Here is a 24,602-nt window from a genome sequence, read left to right as displayed (position 1 = left end):
TGCATAAATTCATTTTTCTCTCTAAATATTAGGTTATGTCATCCCCAGTGAATAATATTTTTTTTAGCTAATTCTGGTATCTGAGCACAACTCAGAAAGGAAACCACAGCCCCACAACTTGCAATACAAGCCCCTAGTTACCCAGAGAAAGTTTGCAGAGGTTGTTCTCAGAGCTGGAACACAGGACACATGCCTTTTTATCTTTTTATTCTGTATTTCTAGCTTGTAGGGAGAAAAATAGGAAAAGAAATTACAGTCACATAAATCTTTCAAGTTCCCATATATTGTGATTTCTGATTAAAAATTCTTGTAGTGAACCACTGGAAAATGTTTAAGGGAAGAGAAGAATTTTACTTTCTATGCTTAACTACTAAAAGAAGACACTAGTAGATAGGCTGACCTCAGGCAAAGGGTTCAGGTTTTGTTACGCTATGCATTAAAATGCAGGCACCGTCACATAAAATTAAATTATGTCCTTTTAAAAAATAAAGACTATGCCATTTGTTCCTGAAAAACCCTCTGTTCAGTTGTTCTGCAGTTTTACAGATCCTGGCATAGGACTACTGTTGTTGTTTGTGATAGCGGTGAGAATCCCCTTCAGAAATTTATAGCCTTTGCTAACTCTCTGCATGTCTCACGCCTCTCCTGTGCTGAGTACGCATGCTAGCGCCAAGCCAGCACCATTAAGGGCATGAATATACTGGATTTGTGCAGTAACTCTCACTGGGGTTTATCCCCACCAGATAAAATGTCTTAAACCAGCCACTGGATCCAGATACTGTGATACAGCACACGGAGCTAAGTTAGACGACACAGTGGTTAAAAAACAACTTAATCAAGTTTCTACTACAGATTTCTCAGTTGCTGTATCTGGGCAGCTGTTCCAGCACAATCAGATTAGCTATTTAAGGTGTCTCTCCATTCCCCCGATGTAAAACAGTGGACTGGGATTTGAACAAGTTCATTTTTCATCCCCATCACCATTCAGACCTTGTGAATGCAGCATCATTTCAAGAGTTGTAGATGGGGTTTCATTTGGTTTTTAGTTTAGGGTTTGTTTGGTTTGTTGTGGGTTGCTTCCCCCTGCTCCAGCTTTGTTGTTAGGCAGAGGCTGGGGTGTGGAGATAAATGGTGGAAAGGAACGTTGCTTTTGAATATGCAGGGAAAGCAATAAAAAAATAAAACGTGTTATCAGCTAGCAATTCCTCCCTCTTAAGTATGGTAGAGACAAAAACTGTTCCATCGAAATTTTGTCATCTTACAGGTATGCAGAAATTTCTATCATTTGTCTGTCCTATAACTGAAAGAGAAATTCAAATCCAGTAAGAAACAGAGAAGGGAAACCACTCCAGAAATGGAAAAATGGTTTTGCTTGATGCATCAAAGCACATACTTTAATACACTTGCTCTTTTGAGGCTGTGATGACTGCTGACAATTCTGAGGAAGGCTGATCCACAGGGAGAAATTAAGTGGAGACTGCTGTGACACTGTATGGGAAGGGAGGCATAGAGAGGGTGTCCACAAACTGCAGAAATAATAGCTTACTGCCCGAGGAAGAAGGTACAGAAGTGACAGGACCCTTGATCTGGCAGACTGCCACAAAACAACTGCAGAATAAGCACTTCTAAAACTACTTTAAACTTAACCGGTTAACACAAAAGCCTTTGCAACAAAACTGTTCGTTGTAATTCTGTGCAAATCCCACCTATCTGAGGTTAAGTTATTAATCTTCCCACCTTGTCCTTGGTTTGGAATTTGCTTATTCCTGTGAATTAGCTACAGCAGTTAACCTGCATTTAAAAAGCACACCGAACAAAATTCTCCTTCACTAAAGGAAGGGCAAGGAGAAAAAACATTAAAAAAACCCAACCAAACAACAACTAGGTAACTGTTCTGTTACCATGTTATTTATGCTATGATCTCATGTATCAGACAGATCACCTATGTTACTTTACTAAATAAAGCCTGGCAAAGGAAACTCCTTTCATCTGATCTCTTACATAGTCCAGAAACCTAATTCCAAGTACCAGAGGGAGAAGTGGGGAGGAGGTGGGTACTCTTACCCTTCCTCCACATCTCAAATCAGAACAATATGACAAAACTTCGGCTCCACACTGCAGGATTATGATGGCAGATACAACCAGGAATTAGTAGTATGCAGTAAATGTCCTCCAGGGCCTGATGATGACCCAGAATTTTAGGTACAATTGCATCAAGTTTTGCAAGTACAGTAACATTTAAGCATCGAAGAAATTAATTCCAGAAATCTGACACGTTTTCATGCTTAGTGAAATAAATGAAGCATTTTGTTTATGAAAAAAGTGATTTTTCAACAAGTCTAAGATTCTTATCAAATCACACAGTAAGTCAAGAATCACATGCTCTCCTCTTATATGCATCATTGTGAGAATCAGATCTGACATTCTTGGGCAGAAAGCTGATTTCTTAACTAAATGTTTATTCATGGCACTGAATGAGAACACAAACCTATACCCAGTGGCTGTGTGTTACTAGCAAGCAAGAGGACTAGGGAGTCCAGACTGCTGCAAGAATCAAGGGCGCCTCTACGGGGGCCACGTAAGGTCCTTTTCTTTATCCACAGGCTCTCCTGGATATTACCTGCTCAGAAGCAGATAACGATCTATCTGCTTTGTGAATGTTTTGCAAGTGACTCGAAAAGTTCAACTCTCTGAGTCTGTGGCACAGATTTTTCCACTTAAGATAGTAGCACAGGGCCTACCTATCATGTGCAACTGCATTTCACAAACAATTCCACCATTTGCATTTGACCTAAGTTGCTTTGGAGGATTTTTTTTTTTATTTCTATTTTAAACAAAACAATAAAAGCTAACATATGATAAGCGAGATCAGGGCAAGTATTATCTAGTAAACAGTTTATGTTAGAAACCGGTTCCTTTACAGTACCTCTGAGCTTTAAAATATTACCCTTACCAAGAAAAGATTGAACAAAGTGACACAATGTTATTTCAAAGAAATTTGATAAAAAGTACACAAGACAAGCCTTCACTCTATTAAAAATGAGGCTTAGATGCCAAAACATTATACTTTTAAGCAATCCTAACATATTTTTCCTTTTATGTAAATATTACAGATTTGAATTTTAATATTAATATAAAATTATGTTCCATTTTGTTGACAGAACATAACTTGGTGCATTGGTTCTGGTGACTGCCAGTGTTATGCTCTGGAGGAACAATGCAAAGGATTCTATATGTTTGAACATCTATTAATTGCCAAATCTCTTCACCGATTTGTCATTGCTAGTGAGTCACCGTCAAACTTCCTCTAATCTCTAAAATCCATTAAGAGTCAATGAAGTGGGGAGGGGAGAACATGGGAAATCACCAGAACCCTGGTTACACATACAGTATTATCATGTAGATACTAAGCCTAATGTTTTCAAGTTTTTCTTCAGTAATGACTATGATTAAGCCTTATATTGCAAGATTTCTTTATATACCATAATCCAAAACCAGTTGAAGTTGTTATTATACTGCAACACAAATGTAACGCACTTCTGAAGTCTTCCCAAAATTTTACATATATTCAATCTAAGGAAGGGCACAAATTAACAGTAAACTATTCAGTTTATGCTAATGTAAATTACTTGGTACTTGAAAATTCCCCACAGTCCTACTCTCTGGTGCAGCCACTGAAGGAATATTGGTCTATTACCTTTCTAAATCACATTTTTAATTGCACCCAGTAGTGGAACAACAGTAACAGCAAAGATCATTTGGAAAGTTTTCCTGCAGCATTGACCAATCTAACTTAATGGAGCACCTCTTAAGTCAGCAGTACTGTTTTCTGGGTTGTTTTACTTTTTCCATTATAGTTCCACCTTCCTGCATGCCAAGCGCACAAGTACGAGGAAAACACATCACTTGAGTATAGCAGAAGAAAAATATTTCAATATCGAAAGTGTTATTCTTTCTTAATGAATATTATGTGAAAATTCTAGCAAATTCATCTTCACTTACGCACTAAAAATGAGGAAAACTAGGCCAAATGTTCCTTCATTAAGCAGCATACATCCTCCTCTTCACTGTAGAAACTCATCAGGTAATCAAAATCAGACACAACATAATACATGGCTTAAGCTACTGAAAGAGAAACAACTGCCAACTGCCTTCAGTAATGTATGATAAGGATAATCAAGGTAAGGGAAAAAAGTCCTATAAACAGTTCATTTGAGTCAGGCTATAAAAACATTCAACAAGGTAAACAGGAAAAGGAGATCGCTAACTGTGGTCATGGACTATTGCCCTATGTGTGCATGTTCACATGATGCAGTACATAAGCAGCATACTACTATATTTAGACCCACAGTCATTCTGGAGAAGCCAGGTTTAATGGCTGCATTCGTATCATGGTTAACCCATAATCCAAACAGACCCTTCAGGAGTAAGGATTAACTACACTTGTACACTTTCTGATTTTTTCTTCATCAGTACACATGTAGCATTTAAACATAACATTTTAACAACAAACGCCTATAAGACAAGTTATACATGTTTTCCAGTATCTGAGGCAAAGCTTACAACAAATTATGAACATGTTATCCAAGAGAAGATGCTATCATAATTTTCTTGCTCTTTATCAAGCATTTTAAATTACTTTGTGATGTTATTAAATTATTGTACTGATTATACACAGTTCTCTGAACACATTTACTACCTGAGATGTGCTTGCTAGCTCTTTGTGGCTGAATAAATCATATCCATTACTTCCAGTCTTTGGAAAAAATAAATCACATCATGATGTGACAAATTAAAATACAAGCCTTGAAAGTACTTCTTCAGATAACTTTGTATTCCCTTTTCCAAAATATTAAACAGATCATACTTTTGCAAGCAAGTGAAGAAAGATGCAAATATGCAATAAGTAATTCAGTAACAAACACAGGCAACAAGTTAGGAACATTTTTCCTGAATAAATCTAATTACATTGGAAGCTGCTAATGTATACTAATCCAATAGCTTTTAGCATGAATTTTAAGCATTTTTACACAAACTTGCAGCTGGAAACTGGAATTTATGCTACTGTTGTTCCAAAATTGCTAATAAAACCTCTGCAGAGATGTAAAATATAACATCATGTTTTGTACCATCAAATGGTACTACTGACCTTGTGATCTCAAAGAACGCCAGTTTCTCTCAGGAGATTTTTAGACCTCTGAAATCATGTTTTCAGTCTGTAGACATTTCCTTAATCTGTCCTTAAAAAAATGAAATTCATGTCTCATTACTGTTAAAATGATACCAACAAACTTTCAGAATTTCTATCAAAGTATCAGCGATGCCTTACGCACACTCATAGAATAAACAGAAAATTCAGTTTGTTTGCAATGAAACCAATTACCATATTAGGGGAAAAAAAAGAACAGCATGTGAGTCACATGTATGAGTAAGCCACAGAAGTTATTTTAACCAAAATAATTACTGCAAACAATTACTGACTAATTTATGAAATATTGTATATTTGAGAAGAGCAGACCTGGCTTTTTAGTATAAATGATCATGCTCCCTTTAAGCACATAGCCAGTATGCACATTTGGTTTCTTGTACACGAGCTACTTCTGCCCTGACAGAACAAGGAGCCTGAAAACCTCCCTGTATTTCACTGAACAGAACAAAATTCAGGAACTGCAAGGACAATTAAACATTAATCCTGCTTATCAAGGCAGGTGACAGACTTGCCATCTGTTGAAGTCCTTAAAGCAAGGTTTGGTATCGTTCTAAAAGACATTTTTGGATATAGTCTTTGAAAAAACCCATTTGATCCATACTGCACACTTGTGGACGTCTCTGTGGTAAAGGGAGAAGGGACTGGCAGTGCAAGCCAGCGATGGGTCTGGCTTTGCCATTACAGATGCCTGTTCATGTCACTTCCCATTCTGGCCCCTAACACTTGTGACCGTGTTTTAAAAAAATGTTGGAACCTTATCTTGGTTCAGTGTTTCAGCTCACCCTGCAGAGGATCAGAAAGGAATATTCATTTCGACATTTCTGAATGTAGAATCTGGTTTCTCTGGTTTGAATGATAATTTTTCGCCTTCTTCTGTGGCACTAAAAATTGAGCACAGCTGGAGACAGGCTTATGGCCAGAAGCAGCAGAGACACTTCAAACGTGCCTGGAAGGTATTTTGCGCTCACAGCTAGTTCATAACGACATGATTACAAAAGAGCTTTGGTACAGACTCCAGTTAGACCTCTGGCAATTTTCATATCCTCCTTCAGCACAGGCCATGACTCTCTGGGCATACAACTCTATGTGCTGTCTTTGCTATGATCTTGAGCATCAGTGGTGCAATGCTTGCTATTGCACCATTCTCTATTTAAAGCATGCTTAAGACTTTTCAGAATCAAAATAATTTGGGAAAACAAAGGGTTTGATCATGATACGGGAAGTTTAGGTGATAATTAAAGCCTGCATCATAAAGGCAAACTAGATCAACTCCCAAAAGCATTTAGTACTGGCTGTTTTACTCAACTAATATCCCTTGCCAATACTACTGCTGTTTGCATGTATCGCAGTGTAGGTGGATGGACATAGTGCATACAACTCAAGCCTTCTGGAGCAAGAAAGAAGTAAGAAACAAAAAAATGTTTTATTTTTTGAGGTATTTGAACAGTAGGTTGGTAGCTAATCTAATAACACATGACTGAAGTGATGGACCATAGCACGCCAGGCCATATAGATCACACTGAGCACACTGTATGAACTTCAGAGCAATAAACAGGACTACAAAAGAAAGACACGCGGGCAGAGAAGATAAAGTGGGAATTACAGGAGAAATCAAGAGGTGGTTCCATCGTCAGCTGCAGGATGCATATGATCTTGTACATGTGAACAGTGAGGAAGGACTGCAAAGTATGGGCAGTATGAATCTGTATAGTTCCACCTCAGACTCATAGTCCCATCAAATGTCATGACAGGCTCTGACGGCAGAGAGAGACAGTTTCAGTAATCAGCAGGTGGTCTGTAAAGTAACGAAGGAAAATATGTGGTCCCAAACAAGTCTGTATTTTAGCTTTTCTCTGTCCTTAATTTCTATGAAACTCACGTTTCCTTCACACTGCAAACTACAATAAGCAATTCAAAGCAGAACTGGGTTTTTCTCTAAGTACCAACAAAGCCACCCAAATAAAAACCATTACATGTAAATCCTTTCTCTGAGAACCTGTTATAACAACATTTTCTGAAAATCCAGGCCTGGCCCATCTGCAAGCCAAAGTTCTAGACAGATCACAATATTTAATGACTTCATTAGGCACGTGCTCTAGCCCAACACTTACCCTTCTGTGTTAATCACATTGTAAGAATGTGTATTTAAAATGCCAACTCAAGCTTTATTTCAAATGTCACACACTGTCGTCTCTTCTGGCTGCTCTTTAACAATGTCTGCAGTATATTCTCATTTTTGGAGAAAATTTTCACTTCCTTAAAAGCTGAATTTACTAAAACCAAAAGCATTTTTGATGCTTACTCCAAGTCCAATAGTTTAGGTAACTTCATTCATACAGTATCCTACTGACTTGTAATGTTAGTCAAATAGATATATTCACAAGAATGCACCTTTCCATTGCAAGTCATTATAAACCATACACTGGTAGCTATATAAATAATACATGATTATAATGCACACTGTAATTAATTAAATTGTGTTATCTTCTTCCTAAGAATACATAATTAGACGAGACAACAAAGGTAAAAATTTCCACTAATATTAAATAGTAGTGTAAGAATGAAATGGTATCTCTGCTCCAAGATTTTTGTGTCCATTCCACACTAATCACTCAAAACTAAGACTACTTAAGTGAATGTGTAAAAAATGAACAGCAGTAGATATCAATGTGTGCTGCATTTAAAAAAAAAAAAATCACAGAAACTTTACCACTTTTTGGTAAAATATAGGTCACCTACAGTTTCCATAGTAACCACTGCTGAACTATAGCTCTACAGATGACCACTGCCTATGGCTTTCTTTGCTAGCAGGTGATGTACAAATACAGCCATCCTTCAGTTAAAATAAGGAAGAGCTAAAGGAGTGCTTGGAATTACCATTAGTTTACTTCCAAACATAACTCCTGCTTTAACATTTTCAAAAGTATCCCCTGATATCCATGTGCAGATAAACTACTTGGCTAACCAGTTGGAAACACACAAAACCTAACTTTCAGTACCAAAAGTGTACTCTCTCATCTGCATCTCAAGCCTAGAGTCTCCAAAAGGGAGAAAATTGTCTTTACAAGAAGTTGCAAGAAAAATATTTACACAGAGCAACCCGCTAAACATCAGTAACACTGAAGTTCAGAAAGCACTCACATTAGGCTAAGCTCTCTTTGATAAGCACCCAGCAAGTTCAGCGATGGTGTATTCAGTACATCCATTGCAAGGGGGTGTTAATGGGTTGACATAATATTGTTTTGCACACAAGCACACAGTGAAACCCAGTCATCTAATAAGGCTGGAGCCAGGATAGTAGCAGTTAAAACCTCACTTGGGAGGAAGCGGTATTAAGTCTTCAGTCAGTCTGATGGTGAAAACCCCTTTCTCACCACCATTGCTCTGGGGCATACACAGTTGATGATGAATTTATTAAAATACAAAAGACTCCACATTACAAAAATACTCTAATTGGCTTTGATAGTGAACTGGGCAATAATAGGACAAGCCAATGTCCTTGACAACTGCTAACTGGTTTTCCCCTTTAGAAAAGTCATTTCACTATTATGTGAGTTCAGGCTAAACCAGTTATTAATTTATTTATTTATTTATTTATTTATTTTGATCGGGTATTATGAAAACTCTAATACAGGCTTTGAGGTCTGGATGCTACCCACCCACCTTAATGCTATTAGTGCTACAACTATATTGTGGTAGGGTAGCGTCACTGTTCATATACACAATCAAAACACCAAAAATGCTACATATTTAGTGAAAAGAAGAATAATAATCAATAGTGTTAAATGGCATCAACAAAGAATCATGTCGCCTCACTTGCTTTAAACTCTTGCAAGCTCAAAACCACTGATAGATGAACACAAAACACCACAGCAAGACTGCTGGGAAGCCAAACAGCGAAGCTGTCATGGAACAAAGAAATTTGTCTGGTTTTGCTAAAAGAGCTTTGGCAAAAATCAAACAATCCATGTAACTTCAATGAACTGGCAAATTCCAAAGAAATAATGATTTGTATATATTCTTCTAACTGGAGCTGCTGAAAATGTCACTATGGTATTTGGGGGTGGGAGTGGGGGGGCAGACATGGGACAGGGCGACGACACACCAATGCTCTGTTTTTTTACATTCCTGTAAGGATCAGGATCTTCAACACACCTCATGCTTGGTGCACACCAGAAAACTTCCTTGAGCACCAGGACACCAGCAAACAGCAAGACTATAATACATGTGGGAGATGAGGCTGGTCTACAGAGGAAGAAAGCTGGAAGACAAAAAAGCCTCCAGCAGGCAGAATACTTTTATTTTTCCCTAATGTTTCTATCTATCAAAGTTCGTTAATTTTTTGCTCACAGGTCAGTAATTTCCATGGATCCATTCCTCCCTGCAGTTCCACATTTACTCTATATGCTTGCTGTCTTATAAGACTAAATTATCTGAACAAGTCTGTATTTTCTGTGTACAGACACAGCCCTTCACCTTAAGCAGGTCCAAGCCTAGGCCCAAGAGCGCCAAAAAGCCCTAGTACAATACAAATGACATAATAAAAATCAGAATATAAAACTCTTGATCCCTGAAGGCTCATAATACTAAAAACACAAATAAGAAGATAGCTGCATCTTTCTTGTAAGCATTAGAACAGTTTCATCTTGAAGCACCAAGAAAAAACTCCTAAGTTCATCTGCTTGTTAATTCTGCTTTGCAAGCACAACTACTAGTCTATTAAAAAAACCATACCACAAACAAAATGAAACCAAACCAAACCCACACAGAAGGCTGTTCCCAGCTTACTGCTAGAGACTTAAGATCTCTTACAACATGGTCACACAAACAACAGATTTGGAAACTATCAACTGATAGGGAAAAACCTTTGAGCAGAAGCAAGCCACTGGATAGAAGACACCTCTTCTATCTTCTAAAAGAAGATCCGCTACCAGTAGAAACCGTGCCTTAATGTCACTGTCCTTCTGGTGTGACCTCCCCTCAGTCATGCCTACTGCTAAATCAATTGCTTGTGTAAGCAAAAAACAGCAGAGCAGCATTCAGCAAGGAGAAAACAGTACCCAATGGCTCATGTATCGATGCTGGTAAATGCTAAAATTACTTTAAAAGTTTACAGTAATTGACAGTAAGACAATGTAATTTGTTAAAAGCACTAACTCTAATTTGGCCTTAAATTTCAAAACATCTTTAAAGATTGGTGGTAAAAGGTGTAAACCAGTATAAAATGCCAAAAATGTACTAAACACAAAACAAAACATCGCACTAGATAAGAGGAGGGGATATTGTAAGGATCTTTCTGAAGCTTCATTTGCTTTGTGAGAGCACATGAAGAAAATTCAAACAAAGCTGCTGAACGGCCAGTGGGACTCTCACTAGAAATAAAAGCTAGTGCTAGGATCGAGCAGTCTTGAGAAAGCAAGCATGAAGAAAAAAATTTCAGACAAAAAAGAAGCTATTAGAAGTTATAAACTGGTAACAGAAAAATCCATTTTTCCCTCCTTTGTGATCTGATTCATCAATTGTTTCCCTACAGAAGCTGATGTCATGGTATCAGGCCACCCACAGCTTTCACTGGTATCCAAATGTTATAATGCTTCATGTCTGAAGAGGACAGCTACTCCTAGTATCTAAGCCATCTTACAGATTTCACATTTAGAAACACATTTTAAAATTCTGATATTATTTGTCAAAGACCATGGAGCAACTCTTCTTCTAAAATAAAGCCCATCTACACTCCAGCCTTATCGTTTCTCCAGAAAAGGATGTTGGGTAAGACTGGTTCAAATTCAAGCTAGGAATCAGATGAAAAGAACAACTTCTGAGAAACTGTGAGCTTAGATACATTCCTCTTCATCAAGAAAGCCACGGTCATCATGATTTCATGTGTCTAAAATTGTATGCACATCACAGGTGAGAAAAAAGAAATTCCACATTACATGTGAAATGAAATTATGACTTAGACTGTAAAGTTATTCAAATTATTTTGCATCAGCTGCTATCAAAAGCCTAAAACTAGTCACTAAGATTCAATCTGGCATAATACTCCAATTGTTAATCTAATTTTTATTCTGAATCACAAATCAAGGACAAAATCCAACCATCATGTTTAATTTTTAGCAAATCTCACAGACAAGAGCCCATCAGCAAATACCCTTTCATACATTGTGTTAGCATCATTCTGAACTAGGGATCCCAGATCTGCCTGCAGAAGATGGTTGCAGACCCACTGAGAGTACATAGTCCTGAATATGGACCAGGATTTATACATACATTCTCAGTGCAAGGTGCTTTTCTCTAACAAATAGATGCAGAACAGATCCAGAAGCGCTACAGAATCTCAATCAACATTTCCCAGTAATTTTCTAATGTGTTTTTGAATATGTTCCACACACATCGATGTAGTGAAAGAGGATGAGTCACTTTCACTGAATAAGAATTTGCAAACTGCTGGAGCATTAAATTCCTTTGATCTTGTTAAACTGGCTCATCCTCATTCTGTTCATTAGCCCTCCCTCTTTTCCCAGTTATGAGCCAGCCAATCTGTAGCCCTTTCTGCAAACTGACATATTTATCAAGTAAAATCTGTTACCACTGCTTTCTTGCTCTCACTGAAAAACACCCTGTTGCTTGTCAAGTTCCTCTTGTCTCAGGGAACCTCCTTCTCTCTTTTCCTTCATACATGACATAGCCAACAAGCCATCTTCCCACCCTCATCAGTTCTTCATTAGCTCCTCTCTGTATTTCCCCAGTAACCACTAGTTGTTCACCTGTGCATTCTGACCACTCTCTCTGTTCTCTTATAATCCAGCAAGTCACGCTCTTGTTCCTCTCACTTTTTTTTTTTTATTCCCACCTGATGAAATCCCATCAGTAGTTCCAAAGTACCATTTTGCTGACCTGCAAGAATTGCCAAAGAATCTCAGAAAACAACCTGGTGTTGCTTTGAGCCATGTCTTGATAAGTACATTTCTTTAAGGGTTAACATTGGAACGTGAGTATCTATATGATTTGAAAAATAAGAGTACCTTAAATTGTAAGTATAAATTATCATTAATTTTCCAGAAACCAGTAACAGGCCTATTTTCTCATCTATCTGAAAAATCAGTGTATGTGGAATCTGCCACAAAACAGGTATCCACGTTTAGGCAGCAATTCAATTACAATACTGATTAGCAAAAAGCACCTTGATGTTTTCACTGTACTCCTTTGATGGAAAAATACTGTATAGTCAAAAAAATCTGTTAGTACTTTAGTCTTTACCAATCAGAAATCACAGTTGTCATAGAAACCGTAAAAACTGAAGTCAGCCATGACATAACAAGAAGATAATGGAAAATGTCTGCTGGCTCAGGTTTTCATGCTGGAAATGCTTCAGTGGATTTAACTAGGGAGTCAGCCGGTTCTCCAAATCTAACAAAGAATCCTAAAACAACAGGTAGGATTACTTTTTTTAATAATCTGGTCAGAGCCTGGAAAATAATAGTATTTATTACTCCTGCTCTACACATTGGCTACATTAACAGCAGAGACACTCTTCCCAGAATATTCAGTACAAGGCTCCACTTAAGAGGACTGAATTTCTTTGACCACATGTCTGAGATACCTTGGAGGGACTTTTGGACAGCGTCCTCAGTGTTCCAGAGATCCCATTTTTGGCATTTCAAAACTGAGGCAAATAACTTCAAAAGTCTATGTTGCTATTAGTTTCTGTCTCTCACATATATGCCGTTCAGAAGATGACTTCTAATTTGCAGGCCTCCGCCCCAACCCAGGGTGGTCCAGCTCCACGCCAAACGTTATTTCGGGTTCTTTCCCTATGACATGAAACTCAGTAAAATAAAACTCTACTGTTGACTAACAAAGACTACAAGAGTCTTTCACTCTCCATCTCCCAGAGCCAAAGCACAGACCAACTCCACACACCAGAGGTCTTCCTGCCTTTTACTGGAACCACTTTGATACTTCATGATTACTAACTGGCAGAACTGGCTTACTGCTATCATTTGCCCTTTAAGCAGAGACCACCCTGCTGAAAAGAGAATCATCATACACAGGAATATCGCTGGGCTGGCCTCACTGTGGGTGAGCAAACTGAGTTGATTAACCACAAATAACATGAAAAGCAGCAATGTGAATGTGGAAGTATTCAGACCTTTTAAGAAAAACAAACAAACAAAACACAACTTCAGAAGCCTTGAATTGAGTTTTATGGAGAAACTGAGGGACTTTTTTTTTTGTTTTCAGTTAGTTTCCTTAAGAGATATTTTCACTCTCTAGCTTTAATTTATTCTTTCAAATAACACGGTACACATATTTTCAATAGAGAGCAAACAGGTACTGGTATTCCCTATGCTTTCCTAGAATTACCTTAAATATAAAACATTTTATCATGATTGATATAGCACTTTCCAGAACTGTTAAACAGCTCCACTGACTGATCCCCCCCCAACCCCACCCTGCTTAAAAATAGTATTTAATGGCAGGGGTGAGCCTAGCTGGTCTGTGAGGTGCTTCAGCAATCCACAGAAGGTTAATGGACACAAATAAGAGAAACTTTCCAGTTGCACCTGAGAAAGTCTGGCCCAGCCCAAATTCACCTGTCAACTTCCCTAACCATGAGTTTAGAAGAAAGTTCTGATTTAAAACAAATTGAAGTCCTGATTCTAGTAAATGAGTAGCAAGCAATCCATGAGTGAAACAGTAATCTTCCTTCAAAGGGCAAAGAAACACAAATCATGTCTCCTTAAAAAGAACGGCATTATTTAGATTGTTTCCTGCATACAGCGTGCAGGCTTCTTACTAGAAAACAAGCACCTGACTCACACAAATCCCTAAACCTTAGTGGGAGAGACACAAGACATATTTCTTCAGTTACCACAATCCAGACCCTAGTCAACATATGTATAAAACCCTGTAGCTACTCACTTTTCAGTTCTGTGGCATTCTGTTACAAGCTTTATAGTTACAATATCACTCAACACTTCTGTATACCATTATCACGTTTATCGCACTTGTACAGATATATGTATACAAACATATATATGCTTTTCCAAATTGCCCATATATACACACATATATAGTTATGCTTTTTCCAAGCCATACGTGTACACGCATACACACACAGAGACCTGCATCTTTAAAAAGGCACATTCCTTTCCAAGGATGCCATAGAGGAAATGAAAAGCAATATAATGCTACTGTAATAATTTAACAGATTTGGATATGCCCAACATTTATTTTTGAACAAAACATGTTAGCACAGGAAAAGAAAGATTAATGTAAAATGTTCAGTATTAATTGTTAACAATAGCCTTAATCCACACGCAGCTTGTAAAATACTGTTATAATATTACATCCCACTACCACAATTTTTTGTGGGGCTCATGGCATAATAAAAGATTCTTTTTAGATTGCTGTTGTGTGTCTCAGCAGTCCCTTGGAGAAGCAATGAATCTGCACATGTATCGATAGAGTGAGAAGAATTTGTATGAATCTTTTCAGTTCTGAACAGCAGAGCAGCTTTCGGCACACAGTAGGAGCCCAGACTTCAGGGAACATGTGTACAGAATAAACAGATTACTGCATTAAGTGGGCTGAAGAGGAGAAACAATTTTACACTGATCTCAGATGAGGCTAGAGCAAACGTCTCACGGATTCTAAAAGCCTGCTGTTATGCATATAACATATGCTAGTGAGGACAGAGTTGTCCACAACGGCACAGCGAGTTTTCTTATTTTGCCCCATACTCAAACATCATGCAACTCAATCCTGCAACTTTCTCACATAAATCATCTCTATTTGCAGATAATCTTATTGATTTCCACTTTACATCTAGAGATTTTGGACTGTTAATAAATTTGTCATTTCCATTTTCCAGAAGCTGATGACTAATATTTTACACTGAGTGAAAAGCTGGCTGGAAAGCCAAGCCCGAAGCGTGGTAGTAAATGGAGTTACACCTGGATGGCAGCCGGTCACAGGTGGTGTTCCCCAGGGCTCAGCATGGGGCCAGTCCCATTTAATAGCTTTATCGATGATCTGGACAAGGGGATCGAGTGCACCTCAGTCAGTTTGCAGATACCACCAGGTAAGGAGGGAGTGTTGGTCTGCTTGAGGGCAAGAGGCTCTGCAGAGGGATCTGGACAGGCTGGATCGAGAGGCTGAGGTCAACTGTATGAGGTTCAACAAGGAGAGGTGCTGGGTCCTGCACTTGGGTCACAACAACCCCACACAACGCTACAGGCTTGGGGGAAGGGCAGCTGGAAAGCTGCCTGAACAAAAATGACCTGGGGGTGCTGGTTGACAGCCGGCTGAACATGAGCCAGCAGTGTGCCCAGGTGGCCAAGAATGCCAACAGCATCCTGGCTTGTATCCAAAACAGTGTGGCAGCAGGACAAGGGCAGTGACTGTCCCCCTGTGAGCAGGTGAAGGATCTAAACAAACAGTCTTACAAGGACCAGCTGAGGGAACTGAGGCTGTTTAGCCTGGAGAAAAAGAGGCTCAGGGGGGACATTATCGCTCTCTGCAACTGCCTGACAGGAGGCTGTAGGCAGGTGGGGGAAGGTCTTTTCTCCCAGGAACAAGCCACAGGACAAGAGGGAACAGCCTCACGGTGCACCAGGGGTGGTTTGAATCGGGTATTAGAAAAAAATTCTTCACTGAAAGGGTGGTCAAGCATTGGAACAGGCTGCCCAGGGAGGTGGTGGAGTCACCATCCCTGGAAGCATTTAGATACCACATAGATGTGGTGCTTATGGACATGGTTTAGCAGTGGACTTGGCAGTCCTGGGTTAATGGTTAGACTTTATGATCTTAGAAGTCTTTTCCAACCTAAATGATTCTATAAAATAACAACAACAGAGGACAGGAATCTGAAAACCACTACTAGCAGAATCTGATGGAAAAGAAATGAATTCTGATACAACATATGCCATTCCAGATCCTCTGAAAAACCTTTAGTAAGTAGCAATCTGTTGCAGTCACCACTCCAATAAACCCATTCTCCCCAGAAAAATATAGAAGTACACTTCCAAAAAACAATGGATTCCAATAAAATCAGGAAAAAATCCTGTTACATAGGAACTGTCAAATGTTCTTTGAGGTAAAAAGCAGGAAAATAGCCAGAAGTTCCTCAGCTAGTTTACATGAAATACTATGTTTTCTTGGGCTACAGGGCTGATCCTTCACCACCCTATATAAATACCTCTACAGAAAGAAGTAGATGTGGCTTCTATTTTGATGCTGCTAAACTGTACAAGCTTCAACTATAGAGAGCCAAGCTCTTTAAATTCAATCTCCGTTGTTTATTTCTGGTTTACCAAAACACTTGAACTGCTTTATTTACTTTGTGATTTATAAAGTCTGCTGTCACAGCAGTCAGGGATGTTTGGTGGTGGCTTTTTTTTTCCCCACAAGTACTTACCTAGAGAGCTGCATTAGAAAAGTACTGCCCTTGCCTACAGAAACATGAGCAAATAGGTTGTGGCTTTGTCCAGAATGAAACAATGAAAATGGGAAAAAAAAAAAAACCAACCAACCAACCAAACCTCAAAACAAAAAAAATCCAGAACCGACCCACACATAAAAATGGAAAACAAATGAAGGCTAAGCAAAATAAATGTATCTGCATCGCGCCCTGAAGCCTATTCAGTAGACAAAGCACTGGCAGACTGCCAAGTGGAATAAATTCCAGGCTGCAAATCCCATCGCTAAATTTGGAGAGTTCAAGTTCCAAGAGCCAACAGCAAGAGCCTCAAACACAATCAACACAGAGTAATGATGGGGGGGGGGGGGGGGGGGGGGGCAGCTGCACATCTCAAATCTACCTGTGCCTCAAAACATCCCAGTCTTTGTTCTTCCCACTGGCATTCTACATTCTTCAAGAAGCCTACAGAAAACCTGGCCTTCTGAAAATCATCAGTACTGGGCCACCATCTGCACTTAAAGAGGTGAGGCAGCAAAACTGAAAGTATCAAATCAGAGCATGAGATATACACACACATTTGGCAGTGGAAAGCTGCAAATGGATCCCAGACCTAGGAGAGACTTGAGCTAGTAAATTGATGAAGCAAAACACTGTTCCCTACAGACTTATCAGAAGAGGCCCAAAAGCAGTCTCGTTGAGGTTTCACAGCACTGTACAAACTGTTCCTGGAGACATGCTTGCTGCTACCACAGGCTGTTTACCAGTGAGCTTGTTCTGGGATGAGAACAAGCAACAATACTTCATCACTCTGAATCTCTGACGTACACAAGCCATAAAGTCACAACAAGTAATTCAGGTTGAAAAGGACTTCAGCAGGTCTCTAGTCCAGCCTCCTGCTCAAAGGAAGGTCAGCTAAGATATCAGACCAGGATGCTCACAGCTTTCGCCAGTCAGCTCTGGAGAACCTGCAAGGCCAGAGACTACACAGCCTCTCTGGGCAACCTGTTCCAGTTGAGGACAGCCTGGCTGTCCTCATGGTGAGAAGTTTCTCCTTACATTCAGTCAGAACATCTCTCGTTTCAGTCTACAACTACTGCCTCGCACCCTCACATCACAGGCCACTGGGCATGCCTACCTTCCACGTAAGCTACTCACAAGGGCACTGCATGGTTTCCGCCAACTCCCCCCACTGCCTTCCCTTCTCCAGGCTGAACAAGGTCAGGTCCCTCAGCCTCTCCTCACAGGGCAAATGTTCCAGCCCTCTCATGACCTTGGTGTCCCTCTGCTGAACTTGCTCTGCTTTATCAGTGTCTTTCTGGCATTGGGGAGGGCAGACCTGGGCACACAGTTCCAGGTACAGGCTAGGGGGTGCTGAGCGGAGGGGCACTGTCACTTCCCTCACTCCGCTCGCTGTGTTTCTGCTCGTGCAGCCCAGGGGGCTGTTGCCCTTCCTGGCTGCCAGGGCGCTGCTGGCTCACCTTCACCTTGCTGTCTGTCTGCCAAGGCTCCCGGGGCCTTTTTGCAGAGCTGCTGCCCGGTCAGCCAGCTCCCAGCCTGGATCGCTGCAAGGGGCTCTTCCTTCCCAGGCACCCAACTCTGCATTTGTCTTTGCTGAACTTTATGTGCCCCCTGTCAGCCCACCTCTCCAGCCTGCCTAGGTCCCTCTGAGAAGAATAGCTGATGCCCTTCAGGAAGAAGCCCCCATTCAAGGTGGTTCTCTGCAAACTTGACGCAAGTCACACTGTCACCTCCTTCAGGTGATGGATAAAGATGTTAAGCAGGACAGGTTTCGGGACAGACTCCTGTGTTCCCCCTCAAATTGGAGTACAACCCCTTCACCACCACACTTAGCTGTGCCAAGTCCTCAGTGCGCTGTGTGCTTTGAAAACTCTGCTCAAAGAGAAGGTACAGAAGTGTCCTTTATCCAGAGGAGCTTTTTTTCCTTATCAGATAAGGAATTACACTGAGTCTACTGCCAGCCATAACTCACAAATAGCTCTATCCTAACTTTATTAGACACGACACTAAAAAAAATGGAGACACCCTTGTAGCTGCTACATATGAAATTTCAGCTGAAGTCCAGATCACTTACAGCTACTCATTTACACATGTGGTTTGTGGCAGGTATGAGGCTTTACGTGAGTTTAGGAACTGGTAACCTCAACATGAGAAGTTCAAAGGAAAATATGCCATAAATTAGCTATTCATGTTCAGTTGGTTGAGTGGGAACAAGAAAAGGATTTCTGTTCTTTGTCTCACCTAACATCTTCTCAGGGAGAGTAACACATTTCTTCCTCTGTTTACTCTTGTAATGAGTGGAAGAAAAGGAACGAGGGCTGTGTGGTTACATTGATTCAGGTGGCAGGACGAATGATCAGAGGGATCAGCTATTCTGTCACAGATCATGCACATTCTCAGCTCTGAACAGACAGGGCTCAAGCAGAAACTCTGGCCTTCAAGCTTTGTTACTGCCCATTTTCCCTCTTCTCCCAGATCATCACCCAAAATGAAAGATGTTCTCATATATACTGTCCTGGCTGCAGCTGGAATAGACTTGATTTTTCTTCCTGGTAGCTGGTACAGTGCTATGTTTTTAATTTAGTATGAGAATAATGTTGGTAGCAACAACTAAAATATCAGTATGTTAAGTAGGGCTTACTCTAAATCAAGGACTTTTCAAGTTTTCAGTGCTCTGCCAGTGAGCAGATGCACAAGAAGCTGGGATGGAGCAGAGCCAGCGCAGCTGACTCGAACTAGCTAAAGGGATATTCCACAGCATAGAACATCATGTTGAGTATATATACAGGGCCGGGGGTGACCGGGAGGGGCCAATCGTTGCTCAGGGACTGGCTGGGCACTGGTCAGCAGGCGGTGAGCAACCGTATTGAGCATCACTTGTTTTGGGTTTTTTTGTTGGTTGGTTGTCCCCATTCCCCTGCCTCGGATTTTATTCCTCTCTCTCCCTCTTTTGTTTCTTACAGTTATTATTGTTATTATTTTTACTTTATTTCAATTACTAATCTGTTCTTATCTCAACCCATGGGTTTTACTGTTTTCTGATTATCCTCCCCATCCCATTGGGCAGGGCGGAGTAAGCAAGCAGCTGCATGGTACTTAGTTGCTGACTGGGGTTAAATCATGACAATAGTTAAAACATTTCACACTATCTTGATGTCAATTATGTAGTATACAAGTGGAGTTCCCTCTGAAACTCACTGACATAAAATTTTTTTACATAAACAACTACCAGAGGAAATAGTTCTTTTTGAAAAAGAAGTAATTAATCATAGTGTCAACATTCAAATGTAATAAAATAGAAAAATGCTTCAAAATAAAAGCAGATAGTCTACACTGTGTTTCTTCCAAGTAAGACACACCTTTCCTTAGTTTGTATAAAAAGGAGTATCATGCCTTACACCCCACTTTAGTACTTACGAGTAAAATGATTAGAAGTGGATGGATGGGTATTACTTCCACTGTCAGCACTTTCACTGCTAGAAATGTCATCATCCGATTCCCACACACAGGAGCAAGGTGAGGAGCCATCAACTTCTTCAAACTTCCTCTTTAAAATTCCACTCATCGCTGCAATGCTGTCACATGCACCTGCAACAGGAACAGAGGCAATGAGGCACTGAAACATCTGCCTGCTGTCCAGGTCTTCAAATTACTTTATCATAGAGGAGTTAATGTATCAACCAGATACTACTACCTGTAGCTAAATGGCTCTTTACCAAGAGTTTTAAACAACTTTTCCAGGAAGGAGTCAAAAATGCTTATAATCAGTATATTCATCGTCTCACTGAATTTCTTACAGGCAGTCTTTTCCTCTTAAGACAGAACATAAATGCTACCTACGTTCTACCAGCACAAAGTTCTTTGACAAACCGCATGCATAAAAAAAAAATAAAATAGTATTTCAGTTATGCATCAAATTTGGGCCAAGCATAAAGTATATATAATCCAAAATAATTCAGCAGAAATGTGCCTTTATACAACACTTTAAAACGTACTTGGCACCAAGAAACATTACATGACAAAAATCAGTGTTCACTAAATATAGTGCAGAAAGGAAATGTTCTCTTTCTTGATTTAAAGGTCCAATTTATGTAACAGTAATATCAAATGCCCACATTTTCAATTAGATTGGAGAGCATGAGATATTTAGCATCTTTTCAGGCCGGGCCCTGCAAACACACTTCTGGCTCATTTTGTCATTTTAATTTATGCAGAAGTTTCTTGCAGAGCTTTTGTGAAATTCAGTTATGAGTACTGGCACACATGTAGACTATTTCCATTCACACAAGTAAAGTATCAAGGGACTGAATCTATCCTTATGAACTTGGCTTCCTAATAGTTGTTTCCCTTTCATATATAACAGCTGATCTCTTATCATCTCCATTTATGGAATAGCAAGCAGAAAAAGATCAAAATACTTTTAAAAAAATTCCTAGATCATTTTAATGCATCTGATCGGCTGAAACAATTTTTTCTTTATCTTTAATTAAAAAAAGATCTTAAAGTTTACTGACAGCATCGTTACTGATTACATCCTACTGAAGACTGAAAATTAATTTTAAGGTCTTAATTTAAAAGGTACAGATAATAGCTACTGACTGCACTAATCAGTGGAACGTTGCTGTAAATAGCTGGGGAAAAAGGCTGCTGTTTGATGCTTTCAAGCATACAGTATCAAAAAATGATCATTCTTCTGAATGCCACTTGCCTTCAGCTTGTTAAGCTGCCAATACAATTCATTTTACACCAAAGTTGATTCCCTCCAGTAAATTTCATTCTACCTTTATGGATGTGTCTATAATTTAGAGAAAAAGATTTCAGGATAGGTGTGGAATCATGACATAATGGTAAGAACACATGCTACATAAGATGATCTTCAGCACTGAACTTGTTCATATGCAGAACACACTAAAAATTAAATGACAAACATACTAGGTTTTAATACTGTCAGTGACACAGACAGCTTTAAATGCATATGGCTGTCATTATGTTCTCAGCTTGTTTTACTATTTATTGAAAAAAAAATGTTTTCCTGAAAGGGATTTCTTCAGGCTACGACTCTAAACAGAACATGCTTACATCTCAACCTTTGCCCCTTTTGTCCAAAAATGCATTACTATAGACTGCAAAGAAAACATGGTATTTTTATCCTGAGGACAAAGGAGCATTTAACATCGCTCTGTAATAACCTTTGCAAAAAGTAAGTATACATGAGATTGTTAAGCATCAACCTTTATTAAAATCACATGAGAAACAGAACACCAGCATCACCACACACACTGAAAACCCACAATCATAGAGAGGGGGCTGAACCCCCCCCCAAAAACAGGTTCAGAAACAACAACTCTGAACTGTCCCCCACATCATTACTATATCGCTTGCCAGCCACCTTTTCCTTTGCCTCCTGCAATGCTTACAGCACTGAAATTGTGAAATCACCATTATTTCCATGGCAACAGCCCGCAATATCAAAACCACAGGATTATAGCTTGACTGCAGAAGAGGGTAAAGAAGCAGCTGGAGTGTGAGAAAGAAAATGCTTACATTCAAACATCTCAGTGAAGACAGTGAGAAATGGGCTGACAAAGAGTTTATCGTCTAAGTGAGACCTAGGTCAAATCCACGTCTGAGCCCATTGAAATTGTGGCTACGGGAGTCATGAAGTTCCACGTCCAAATAAGTTCAGTCGTAACTGCACTGCGAGGCAAACCTAATAGCTGCAATCATCACTAGTGTGCAGACTGTCAGAGAGCATGAACTAATTTCATAGTCCAAGATGATTTCCAGACAAAAGCTCTTCCTTCATTGTCTTCTGCAAGTATACCACACAGTGACTGGATGCCTAACATGCATCTTGCACATCAGTAAAGTCGTTGCAGATAGTGAGTCTCAACTGCCAGATCTGTTTACAGCTAGTAGAGAAACAATTTTTTTCACACCAAAGGGTTTTGAATTTGCTGGCATTTAGCATAGCCTACATTTGCACCAAATGTCATCACCTGGTAACATAAAAGCTATTTCATTAAGAAGATTTATGTAATAAACTGTAACAAATGATTCCCAGGATCCCTGGAAATAGCATATGCGTTAGTTCCGCACCCAGCTTGCCAAGAAAGATAAGCCAGGAGGTAGGGGTATACTGCAGAACCTGGGTACCACCACAGCGCATAGCTATCCATTATATATACTTGGAATCACTGTTGCTCAATCTTTGTTCTGAATATCTTCCAATAAGATTATCAAGAAGGTTGTTTGACAAAGTAGTCGTGAAAAAATTTAGGCATTGCCACTTGCCTAAGATCTCTGCTACCAAGTCTCCCTCCCCAGGAAAACACTACACAGGGGAAAGACGACACTTCTGTTGCTCAGGAGCTTGGCTATCACAGAGATAGATTAAAGAGATCTAAAACTGTTTGTACACACTATGTACCAGCAGGAGATCCCTTCAGAATAACATCTGTATAAACAGCTGCTACTCCATAAGCCAATACTCTTCAGAAAGAGGCACATCTGCACAGATCCATTTAACCCACGCCTTGTTTACACAGGCACCCTGTAGTACCTGGGTGAGATCCACATCTCCAGGAACTAAGAGATAAGAAGCATGGTGACACACAACCCGACAATGTTCATGAAAGCATTTTTTTGCACTCTCTGTTGATGATGTGATATATCCCAGTGGAAGACAGAGCACAACAGGAATAAGCAAGTCAAACTTCTAGCATCAGTGAGGCCACAAAGTTTGCAGTATCTCTAAAGGTTCCTTAAGTCCAGAATCAGAGAACCAGGGCAGGGAACTTTTGATTGTTTTTTTTTGGGGGGGGGTTGGTTGGGGGGTTTCTTGTGGTTTTTTCCCCCCAAAATTGAATTTCTGTCCTTTTTCCTGCACCATAGCTATACTGAACAAGGAATTTCAGATTTTGGGGAATCAAACTGAATGAAATGCAGTCACAAATCTAAATCCAACCTCATCTGAACTGAAGACTCTCCAGGTTTAGGGGACAAGGCACCAAAGGCTTAAACAAGTCTAATTTTTAATTCGCAAATGAAAAGTAAAACTATAAATAAACTCCATATCTGATAACAGGAATTGTAAGGGTAATATAACTACACAGTGGTTCAATTTTGCTAACAGAAAAGTCACAGCATGCAAAACAGTACATCATATAGGATGGGAATAATCTCAAACACACAAAACTACTAAAGCAATACATATGTTCTGAAGAAAAATGAGTAAATGTGTGTATTACTGCATAGAATCTAGTACACAAAAGTCCATGACTGACTACAGAAACCAAACAACATCACTTGACTAAGAAAAATAAATGTACAGTACTAAGTCAATATTCTTGGACTTCCAGTAAGAAGACACCAGTGAGGTCCAGCCTTCAGAGGCAAACAGAATAACAGCCACCAGCTGCCGTTAGAGATCTGCTATATCAAACTTGTCAGTTCAGGTGAAAAAAGGAGAAAGTTGGCTTGAAAAGTTCAATTAGAAACAGACCTTTCTGGATAATTATTAAATAACTCCCTAGTAGCTAAGTTTGATTTGGAGCTGCATCCTGCTGATTCACATAACTAAGAAGCAGGCACTGGAAGCTTTCCTGTTTGTTGATCTGTCCTTCACAACAAAGAAACCCTCGCACAGTGATGTGATACGTCATCCTCTGCTGTGCTCCTCACCATACTAACATGACATTATCCCACAGCAAAGCAAAACAAAGCTGAAATAGAAGGAACAGTATTAAAGCAAGGAAAATCAGCTACACATATTGTTGTGAACTCTAGGTCAAAGACCAATCACCTGACACAGTTATGGATTCTTCAAGGAAATGGCAACCCAACGGAAGCATATGATGGATGTCGGCTGCGAGAATCATATAGCTTTCTTAAACATTTCCCCCACCCCTCCCCCCGCTCCATTTTTAACTCCTTTCCTAGTTTTCCTCC

General features: G+C 39.7%; 1 protein-coding gene across 3 annotated transcripts in view; it reads right to left on the bottom strand.

Moving 5' to 3' along the window:
* Positions 1-24,602, bottom strand: part of CSRNP3 (cysteine and serine rich nuclear protein 3) — a 111,801-nt gene that overhangs the window by 61,208 nt on the left and 25,991 nt on the right. For all 3 annotated transcript variants that reach the window (XM_037398334.1, XM_037398332.1, XM_037398333.1), the window contains exon 2: positions 20,070-20,240. In XM_037398334.1, the coding sequence (XP_037254231.1) occupies positions 20,070-20,217 (148 nt within the window). In that variant the 5' untranslated portion in view covers positions 20,218-20,240. The remainder of the gene's footprint in view (positions 1-20,069; positions 20,241-24,602) is intronic.

This window comes from Falco rusticolus, chromosome 8, assembly GCF_015220075.1.
Source record: "Falco rusticolus isolate bFalRus1 chromosome 8, bFalRus1.pri, whole genome shotgun sequence".
Classification (NCBI taxonomy): domain Eukaryota; kingdom Metazoa; phylum Chordata; class Aves; order Falconiformes; family Falconidae; genus Falco; species Falco rusticolus.
The sequence above is the reverse complement of the archived record's forward strand: the minus strand, read 5'-3'. Positions and strand labels throughout refer to the sequence as shown.